The sequence below is a fragment of the Scyliorhinus torazame genome, chromosome 8 (genome assembly GCF_047496885.1).
Source record: "Scyliorhinus torazame isolate Kashiwa2021f chromosome 8, sScyTor2.1, whole genome shotgun sequence".
Lineage (NCBI taxonomy): Eukaryota > Metazoa > Chordata > Chondrichthyes > Carcharhiniformes > Scyliorhinidae > Scyliorhinus > Scyliorhinus torazame.
In genome coordinates, this window is record NC_092714.1 from 615,512 (window position 1) to 626,906 (window position 11,395).

The 11,395-nt window shown below is 49.1% G+C and overlaps 2 protein-coding genes across 3 annotated transcripts in view; one reads left to right on the forward strand and one right to left on the reverse strand.

The window, feature by feature from the left end:
- Positions 1–11,395, reverse strand: part of LOC140427619 (ribosomal RNA processing protein 1 homolog B-like) — a 944,136-nt gene that overhangs the window by 354,199 nt on the left and 578,542 nt on the right. The window lies entirely within an intron of this gene.
- The window catches only part of LOC140427612 (pyridoxal kinase-like), an 88,610-nt gene that overhangs the window by 57,538 nt on the left and 19,677 nt on the right, over positions 1–11,395 (forward strand). For both annotated transcript variants that reach the window (XM_072513020.1, XM_072513022.1), the window contains exons 7-8: positions 1,067–1,203; positions 9,601–9,667. In XM_072513020.1, the coding sequence (XP_072369121.1) occupies positions 1,067–1,203; positions 9,601–9,667 (204 nt within the window). The remainder of the gene's footprint in view (positions 1–1,066; positions 1,204–9,600; positions 9,668–11,395) is intronic.

Genomic DNA, 11,395 nt, shown 5'->3' on the forward strand with positions numbered 1-11,395 from the left:
CTGAATGGCCTCCTTCTGCACTGTAGGAATTCTATGATTCCTTTATTTTGCCCGCCTGTGTTTTTTAATGCCCCCTTCTCTACCCCCTGTACTTTTTGTACTTCGCGAGGGCATCTACTGTTTTGAGCCCACTGTATCCGCCATAAGCCTCTCTTTGTTTCCCAATTCAATCCTGTATATCCCTTGACATCCAGGGTTCTCAGGACTTTTGTTCCACCCTTTATCTTCACAGGAACATGTTAGCCCTGTATTCTATTTCCTTTTTCAATGACTCCCACTGCTCCAGTGTCAGCAGTTTCTGTCTCAAACTTGAAAGCTTGAAGTAAATCCCACAGCCTCACCTCTCTGAAGAATTTCTCCTGCACTCCTAAATTTATTACATCTAATCTTGTATCTCTGGCCCCTTGTTTTGTCCCCTCTGATGCTGAGAGCTGTTTGCTTCTATCTTCTCTGTCCCATCCTTCCATCGTTTTCAACATTTTCTGTCATATCATAAACTGTATCCACCCCAGTCCAACGCTGGCTGTATCTCCACATCAGGGTCATAGAATCATAGAATTTACAGTGCAGAAGGAGGCCATTCGGCCCATCGAGTCTGTACCGGCTCTTGGAAAGAGCATCCGACTTAAGCCCCATGCCGCCACCCTATCTCCGTAACCCAGTAACCCCATCTAACCTTTTTGGACAGTAAGGGCAATTTACCATGGCCAATCCACCTAACCTGCACATCTTTGGACTGTGGGAGGAAACCGGAGCACCCGGAGGAAACCCACGCAGACACGGGGAGAACGTGCAGACTCCGCACAGACGGTGACCCAGCGGGGAATCGAACCTGGGACCCTGGCGCTGTGAAGCAACTGTGCTAACCGCTGTGCTACTGTGCTGCCCCACGTCGTTATTGTCCTTGTTTTTTATATTCAGTATTTCTTTTAACTAAATCTGTAATTTGATGAGCTTTTTATTTGAACAGTTTTACTAAGCTGAGATGCTGCCTTTTTGGGTGAACCTATCCCCAGGTCCCCCCGCTCTCCCACCTTACTCTCATTCAGTGTGTTGTTGTGATCAGTGACTGCAGGCGGTTCACAGGTGACGGAGCGAATTCGAATGGAGATACCCAAGGTGGACGCTGTCTTTGTGGGGACCGGTGATTTATTTGCTGCGATGCTCCTGGCTTGGACACATCAGCACCCCAATAACCTTAAGGTAAGTGTCACACCGCAGATACCTGAAACGGGGAAATCCGCTCTCCCGATATGAAAGGGACTGTGGTAACTTTGATGTGTAATTGTCTAAGCTAGGGAATGGGAGGCAGATGGTAGAGCTGAATGGACGTTTTTCTTACTGAAGAGAAGATGATTGCAATGGGGTCCATCAAAGATTAGTTTAAGGATTTTTGTTTTTCTTGTATATAAATTGTCCAGAATTTATTTTAATCTGTAGACTCTGCTGGGCCCACATTTTAATCTGTAGATTCTGCTGGGCCCACATTTATTTGAATCTGTAGACTCTGCTGGGCCCACATTTTAATCTGTAGACTCTGCTGGGCCCACATTTATTTTAATCTGTAGACTCTGCTGGGCCCACATTTATTTTAATCTGTAGACTCTGCTGGGCCCACATTTATTTGAATCTGTAGACTCTGCTGGGCCCACATTTATTTGAATCTGTAGACTCTGCTGGGCCCACATTTATTTGAATCTGTAGACTCTGCTGGGCCCACATTTATTTGAATCTGTAGACTCTGCTGGGCCCACATTTTAATCTGTAGACTCTGCTGGGCCCACATTTATTTTAATCTGTAGACTCTGCTGGGCCCACATTTATTTTAATCTGTAGACTCTGCTGGGCCCACATTTATTTTAATCTGTAGACTCTGCTGGGCCCACATTTGAATCTGTAGACTCTGCTGGGCCCACATTTATTTTAATCTGTAGACTCTGCTGGGCCCACATTTATTTTAATCTGTAGACTCTGCTGGGCCCACATTTATTTTAATCTGTAGACTCTGCTGGGCCCACATTTATTTGAATCTGTAGACTCTGCTGAGCCCACATTTGAATCTGTAGACTCTGCTGGGCCCACATTTATTTTAATCTGTAGACTCTGCTGGGCCCACATTTATTTTAATCTGTAGACTCTGCTGGGCCCACATTTATTTTAATCTGTAGACTCTGCTGGGCCCACATTTATTTTAATCTGTAGACTCTGCTGGGCCCACATTTATTTGAATCTGTAGACTCTGCTGGGCCCACATTTATTTGAATCTGTAGACTCTGCTGGGCCCACATTTATTTGAATCTGTAGACTCTGCTGGGCCCACATTTTAATCTGTAGACTCTGCTGGGCCCACATTTATTTTAATCTGTGGACTCTGCTGGGCCCACATTTATTTTAATTTGTAGACTCTGCTGGGCCCACATTTATTTGAATCTGTAGACTCTGCTGGGCCCACATTTTAATCTGTAGACTCTGCTGGGCCCACATTTATTTGAATCTGTAGACTCTGCTGGGCCCACATTTATTTGAATCTGTAGACTCTGCTGGGCCCACATTTATTTTAATCTGTAGACTCTGCTGGGCCCACATTTTAATTTGTAGACTCTGCTGGGCCCACATTTTAATCTGTAGACTCTGCTGGGCCCACATTTATTTTAATCTGTAGACTCTGCTGGGCCCACATTTTAATCTGTAGACTCTGCTGGGCCCACATTTATTTTAATCTGTAGACTCTGCTGGGCCCACATTTTAATCTGTAGACTCTGCTGGGCCCACATTTTAATCTGTAGACTCTGCTGGGCCCACATTTTAATCTGTAGACTCTGCTGGGCCCACATTTTAATCTGTAGACTCTGCTGGGCCCACATTTATTTGAATCTGTAGACTCTGCTGGGCCCACATTTATTTGAATCTGTAGACTCTGCTGGGCCCACATTTATTTGAATCTGTAGACTCTGCTGGGCCCACATTTATTTGAATCTGTAGACTCTGCTGGGCCCACATTTATTTTAATCTGTAGACTCTGCTGGGCCCACATTTTAATCTGTAGACTCTGCTGGGCCCACATTTATTTTAATCTGTAGACTCTGCTGGGCCCACATTTATTTTAATCTGTAGACTCTGCTGGGCCCACATTTATTTTAATCTGTAGACTCTGCTGGGCCCACATTTTAATCTGTAGACTCTGCTGGGCCCACATTTTAATCTGTAGACTCTGCTGGGCCCACATTTATTTTAATCTGTAGACTCTGCTGGGCCCACATTTATTTTAATCTGTAGACTCTGCTGGGCCCACATTTATTTTAATCTGTAGACTCTGCTGGGCCCACATTTTAATCTGTAGACTCTGCTGGGCCCACATTTATTTGAATCTGTAGACTCTGCTGGGCCCACATTTATTTTAATCTGTAGACTCTGCTGGGCCCACATTTATTTTAATCTGTAGACTCTGCTGGGCCCACATTTTAATCTGTAGACTCTGCTGGGCCCACATTTATTTGAATCTGTAGACTCTGCTGGGCCCACATTTGAATCTGTAGACTCTGCTGGGCCCACATTTTAATCTGTAGACTCTGCTGGGCCCACATTTATTTTAATTTGTAGACTCTGCTGGGCCCACATTTTAATCTGTAGACTCTGCTGGGCCCACATTTATTTTAATCTGTAGACTCTGCTGGGCCCACATTTTAATCTGTAGACTCTGCTGGGCCCACATTTTAATCTGTAGACTCTGCTGGGCCCACATTTATTTTAATCTGTAGACTCTGCTGGGCCCACATTTATTTTAATCTGTAGACTCTGCTGGGCCCACATTTATTTTAATCTGTAGACTCTGCTGGGCCCACATTTTAATCTGTAGACTCTGCTGGGCCCACATTTATTTGAATCTGTAGACTCTGCTGGGCCCACATTTATTTTAATCTGTAGACTCTGCTGGGCCCACATTTATTTTAATCTGTAGACTCTGCTGGGCCCACATTTTAATCTGTAGACTCTGCTGGGCCCACATTTATTTGAATCTGTAGACTCTGCTGGGCCCACATTTGAATCTGTAGACTCTGCTGGGCCCACATTTTAATCTGTAGACTCTGCTGGGCCCACATTTATTTGAATCTGTAGACTCTGCTGGGCCCACATTTTAATCTGTAGACTCTGCTGGGCCCACATTTATTTTAATCTGTAGACTCTGCTGGGCCCACATTTATTTTAATCTGTAGACTCTGCTGGGCCCACATTTATTTTAATTTGTAGACTCTGCTGGGCCCACATTTATTTTAATCTGCAGACTCTGCTGGGCCCACATTTATTTTAATCTGTAGACTCTGCTGGGCCCACATTTATTTGAATCTGTCGACTCTGCTGGGCCCACATTTTAATCTGTAGACTCTGCTGGGCCCACATTTATTTGAATCTGTAGACTCTGCTGGGCCCACATTTATTTTAATCTGTAGACTCTGCTGGGCCCACATTTATTTGAATCTGTAGACTCTGCTGGGCCCACATTTATTTTAATCTGTAGACTCTGCTGGGCCCACATTTATTTTAATCTGTAGACTCTGCTGGGCCCACATTTATTTGAATCTGTCGACTCTGCTGGGCCCACATTTTAATCTGTAGACTCTGCTGGGCCCACATTTATTTGAATCTGTAGACTCTGCTGGGCCCACATTTTAATCTGTAGACTCTGCTGGGCCCACATTTATTTTAATCTGTAGACTCTGCTGGGCCCACATTTGAATCTGTAGACTCTGCTGGGCCCACATTTATTTTAATCTGTAGACTCTGCTGGGCCCACATTTATTTTAATCTGTAGACTCTGCTGGGCCCACATTTATTTTAATCCGTAGACTCTGCTGGGCCCACATTTATTTTAATCTGTAGACTCTGCTGGGCCCACATTTATTTTAATCTGTAGACTCTGCTGGGCCCACATTTGAATCTGTAGACTCTGCTGGGCCCACATTTATTTGAATCTGTAGACTCTGCTGGGCCCACATTTTAATCTGTAGACTCTGCTGGGCCCACATTTATTTTAATCTGTAGACTCTGCTGGGCCCACATTTGAATCTGTCGACTCTGCTGGGCCCACATTTTAATCTGTAGACTCTGCTGGGCCCACATTTATTTGAATCTGTAGACTCTGCTGGGCCCACATTTTAATCTGTAGACTCTGCTGGGCCCACATTTATTTTAATCTGTAGACTCTGCTGGGCCCACATTTGAATCTGTAGACTCTGCTGGGCCCACATTTATTTTAATCTGTAGACTCTGCTGGGCCCACATTTATTTTAATCTGTAGACTCTGCTGGGCCCACATTTATTTTAATCTGTAGACTCTGCTGGGCCCACATTTATTTGAATCTGTAGACTCTGCTGGGCCCACATTTATTTTAATCTGTAGACTCTGCTGGGCCCACATTTATTTTAATCTGTAGACTCTGCTGGGCCCACATTTATTTTAATCTGTAGACTCTGCTGGGCCCACATTTATTTTAATCTGTAGACTCTGCTGGGCCCACATTTATTTGAATCTGTAGACTCTGCTGGGCCCACATTTATTTTAATCTGTAGACTCTGCTGGGCCCACATTTATTTTAATCTGTAGACTCTGCTGGGCCCACATTTATTTTAATCTGTAGACTCTGCTGGGCCCACATTTGAATCTGTAGACTCTGCTGGGCCCACATTTATTTGAATCTGTAGACTCTGCTGGGCCCACATTATTTTAATTTGTAGACTCTGCTGGGCCCACATTTATTTTAATCTGTAGACTCTGCTGGGCCCACATTTATTTTAATTTGTAGACTCTGCTGGGCCCACATTTATTTTAATTTGTAGACTCTGCTGGGCCCACATTTATTTGAATCTTTGTAGACTCTGCTGGCTGGGGTGGCGGTTATTGCTGATCCCTCATTGAACTGAGTGGCTCGCTCGGCGATTACAAAGGGCATTTCAGAGTCAACCACATTGCTGTGCGTCTGGGGTCACATGTAGGGCAGACCAGGTCAGGACGGCAGATTTCCTTCCCTAACGGACAATAGTGAACAAGATTTTTAAAAGTACAACAGTTTGAAGGTCACCTTTTATTCTTGATTTGTTCATTATACTTACGTTGCCCAGCCGCTCTGGTATTGCTGGATCATTTCCAGGCTTCTGGACTCACCTGTCCAGTATCAGAGCCACAAGGGGCAGCACGGTAGCATAGTGGATAGCACAATTGCTTCACAGCTCCAGGGTCCCAGGTTCGATTCCCGGCTTGGGTCACTGTCTGTGCGGAGTCTGCACATCCTCCCCGTGTGTGCGTGGGTTTCCTCCGGTTTCCTCCCACAGTCCAAAGATGTGCAGGTTAGGTGGATTAGCCATGCTAAATTGCCCATAGTGTACAAAATTGCCCTTAGTGTTGGGTGGGGTTACTGGGTTATGGGGATAGGGTGGAGTGTGGACCTTGGGTGGGGTGCTCTTTCTAAGAGCCGGTGCAGACTCGATGGGCCGAATGGCCTCCTTCTGCACTGTAAATTCTATGATTCTATGTGCCAAGATTCCCCTTGCATATAGGGAGTACAAAAGTTTGCAGATGTTTGACGAGGTTAACTGAGGAGACAATAATAACAGACTTGAGGACACAGGGAGACTGGTGAAGTGGTCTGGTACTATATGGTGCAGGTAAGTGTGAAGTGATGCAGGAACGTGCATTCTAAGAACATGTGGTTCATGGAAGCCGATTGGAGCTGTTGACAATTGAGGCATTTTGAATGAGCAAGTACAAAAAGTGTTTTCTCTGTAGTGTATGTCAGGAACCAGAAGGCATCGATTGCTAATAATTAATAAAAGAACAGGTGAAGCTGAAAGCAGGTGCTCGCAGGGGTAGTGGGAGCAGAGGTGATCAATGATTACAAATTGAATTGGTTGGGAACATGTGAAAACGTGCCAGCCGAGGGTTACAGTGGGAGAATGAGACGCATTCCTCCATACACAGCCAGCAGGGACTTGATGGGTTGATTGGCCTTGTTGTTGTGATTTGGACTATCTGAACAAGTGGCAAAGCAGATTCCGCTTCCAAAAAATATCCAATCGTACCACCTTAGAGCACAGAAGGAGGCCATTCAGCCCATCGTTCCTGCAACCAGGTTGTATGGAAAAAAGATGGGAAGGGTAAAAAATTGGCAAAACAACAAAGGCTGAAAATCCAATTGCTGTGCTTCAGTGAAACAATCCCAAATTTCCCTTTATTTCTCAGTATCCTGCTCTCAAACATGACAACACATCCTGCCGTACAAAGTCCACACACACTGACTCTCACTGGGGTACATGTCCCACACACACTGACTCTCACTGGGGTACATGTCCCACACACACTGACTCTCACTGGGGTACGGGTCTCAAACACACTGACTCTCACTGGGGTACGGGCCCCACACACACTGACTCTCACTGGGGTACGGGTCCCAAACACACTGACTCTCACTGGGGGATACGGGTCCCACACACACTGATTCTCACTGGGGTACGGGTTCCACACACACTGACTCTCAGTGGGGGATACGGGTCCCAAACACACTGACTCTCACTGGGGTACGGGTCCCACACACACTGACTCTCACTGGGGTACGGGTCTCACACACACCGACTCTCACTGGGGTACGGGTCCCAAACACACTGACTCTCACTGGGGTACGGGCCCCACACACACTGACTCTCACAGGGGTACGGGTCCCAAACACACTGACTCTCACTGGGGGATACGGGTCCCACACACACTGACTCTCACTGGGGTACGGGTTCCACACACACTGACTCTCACTGGGGTACGGGTCCCACACACACTGACTCTCACTGGGGTACGGGCCCCACACACACTGACTCTCACTGGGGTACGGGCCCCACACACACTGACTCTCACTGGGGTACGGGTTCCACACACACTGACTCTCACTGGGGGATACGGGTCCCACACACACTGACTCTCACTGGGGGATACGGGTCCCAAACACACTGACTCTCACTGGGGGATACGGGTCCCACACACACTGACTCTCACTGGGGGATACGGGTCCCACACACACTGATTCTCACTGGGGTACGGGTTCCACACACACTGACTCTCACTGGGGTACGGGTCCCACACACACTGACTCTCACTGGGGTACGGGGCCCACACACACCGACACTCACTGGGGTACGGGTCCCACACACTGACTCTCACTGGGGTACGGGTTCCACACACACCGACTCTCACTGGAGTACGGGTCCCACACACACTGACTCTCACTGGGGTACGGGTCCCACACACACTGACTCTCACTGGGGTACGGGTCCCACGCACACTGACTCTCACTGGGGTACGGGTTCCACACACACCGACTCTCACTGGGGTACGGGTCCCACACACACTGACTCTCACTGGGGTACATGTCCCACACACACTGACTCTCACTGGGGTACGGGTTCCACACACACTGACTCTCACTGGGGGACATGTCCCACACACACTGACTCTCACTGGGGTACATGTCCCACACACACTGACTCTCACTGGGGTACGGGTCCCACACACACTGACTCTCACTGGGGTACGGGTCCCACACACACTGACTCTCACTGGGGTAAAGGTCCCACACACACTGACTCTCACTGGGGTACGGGTCCCACACACACAGACTCTCACTGGGGTACGGGTAACACACACACTGACTCTCACTGGAGTACGGGTCCCACACACACTGACTCACACTGGGGTATGGGTCCCACACACACTGACTCTCACTGGGGTACAGGTCCCACACACACTGACTCTCACTGGAGTACGGGTCCCACACACACTGACTCACACTGGGGTATGGGTCCCACACACACTGACTCTCACTGGGGTATGGGTTCCACACACAGTGACTCTCACTGGGGTATGGGTCCCACACACACTGACTCTCACTGGGGTACGGGTTCCACACACACTGACTCTCACTGGAGTACGGGTCCCACACACACTGACTCACACTGGGGTATGGGTCCCACACACACTGACTCTCACTGGGGTATGGGTTCCACACACAGTGACTCTCACTGGGGTATGGGTTCCACACACACTGACTCTCACTGGGGTACGGGTCCCACACACACTGACTCTCACTGGGGTACGGGTCCCACACACACTGACTCTCACTGGGGTACGGGTTCCACACACAGTGACTCTCACTGGGGTATGGGTTCCACACACACTGACTCTCACTGGGGTACGGGTCCCACACACACTGACTCTCACTGGGGTACGGGTCCCACACACACTGACTCTCACTGGGGTACTGGTCCCACACACACTGACTCTCACTGGGGTACGGGTCCCACACACACTGACTCTCACTGGGGTAGGGGTCCCACACACACTGACTCTCACTGGGGTACGGGTTCCACACACACTGACTCTCACTGGGGTACGGGTCCCACACACACTGACTTTCACTGGGGTACGGGTCCCACACACACTGACTCTCACTGGGGTACGGGTCCCACACACACTGACTCTATTTACACTGAAATCCTCCCCTGATGTGTAACTGACCCCTACAGCAATTCCGAAGTCTAACCTGAACCCATTTCCCCACGCAGATTGCCTGTGAGAAGACGGTTTCTGCTCTTCAGCACATTGTGACCCGGACAATCGCCAATGCCAGAGGTGAGCATGAGCTGTCCCTTCTGATCTTTCCGCGTGGTTGGGGAGACGCAAGGTTTCCCCGGGGTGGGAGGTTAGAGACTGCACTTGGGGAGACTAGGGTTATGCTTATTCACCCGTGACCATTTCTATTCCTTGGTCTTTCATCAAACCCCTTGGTCTGGATTCACCGTTTTGGAGGCGATGTGCCGAGGCCAGAATGGGAACTCTCGTCTTTTACGACTGCAAAATCGGCGCCGAACCCTGAGCCGTCCTGTGACCGGTGAAGAGCTAGCAGCCACGCCGAGTAAACCCCCGGCTCCCATCATACCAATGCCTGGAGAATGGCCGGATCCGTGGCCGCGCACGCTCAAAGTGCTGACCTACAGCTGTCCAGCCAGAGAACATGCCGTCGGCCATGCGTGGACCCGACCTGCTAAAGAGTGACCCCCTGGCCACCCCCCACCAGTCTCCCCAACCCTCACAAAAGCCCCCCTGGCCAGAGCAGCACAGCTCCGGGCCGACTGTTGTGGTGCTGGACACAGTCCGCAGCCGCCACACTGGGTTCCCGACCACTGAGACCACACATGTCCCGCGCGGTCGGGAACTCGGCCCATCGGGGGCGGAGCATCGGGGAGAGTCTCCAGGTGACACGCCAACGGCATTCCAAAGGCGTGCGACACGCGATGCAATGACGTCATTTCGAAGGGGGCTGAGGATAGAAAACCGGCTTGAAAATGGCACCCCTCATTTCGGCGCCAAAAGGGATTCTCCGCCCGATCAGCGAATACGATATCGCCATCGGGGGACGGTGAATCTCACCCCTTGTCTTTAGTTTCAGAACTGATTCAACTCCAACTGCAATCCTTTCTGGGCTGTGTACCTGTCCTGGGAGTGTTTGATGGGGACAGTGTAGAATGAGCTTTACTCTGTATCTAACCCCATGCTGTACCTGTCCTGGGAGTGTATGATGGGGACAGTGTAGAGGGAGCTTTACTCTGTATCTAACCCCATGCTGTACCTGTCCTGGGAGTGTTTGATGGGGGACAGTGTAGAGGGAGCTTTACTCTGTATCTAACCCCGTGCTGTACATGTCCTGGGAGTGTTTGATGGGGACAGTGTAGAGGGAGCTTTACTCTGTATCTAACCCCATGCTGTACCTGTCCTGGGAGTGTTTGATGGGGGACAGTGTAGAGGGAGCTTTACTCTGTGTCTAACCCCGTGCTGTACCTGTCCTGGGAGTGTTTGATGGGGACAGTGTAGAGAAAGCTTTACTCTGTATCTAACTCCGTGCTGTACCTGTCCTGGGAGTGTTTGATGGGGACAGTGTAGAGGGAGCTTTACTCTGTATCTAACCCCGTGCTGTACCTGTCCTGGGAGTGTTTGATGGGGACAGCGTAGAGAAAGCTTTACTCTGTATAGGAGATATAGGAGGGATATCAGAGGTAGGTTCTTTACCCAGAGAGTAGTGGGGGCATGGAATGCACTGCCTGTGGAAGTAGTTGAATCGGGAACATTAGGGACCTTCAAGCAGCTATTGGATAGGTACATGGATTACGGTAAAATGATATAGTGTAGATTTATTTGTTCTCAAGGGCAGCACGGTAGCATTGTGGATAGCACAATTGCTTCACAGCTCCAGGGTCCCAGGTTTGATTCCGGCTTGGGTCACTGACTGTGCGGAGTCTGCACGTCCTCCCCGTGTCTGCGTGGGTTTCCTCCGGGTGCTCCGGTTTCCTCCCACAATCCAAA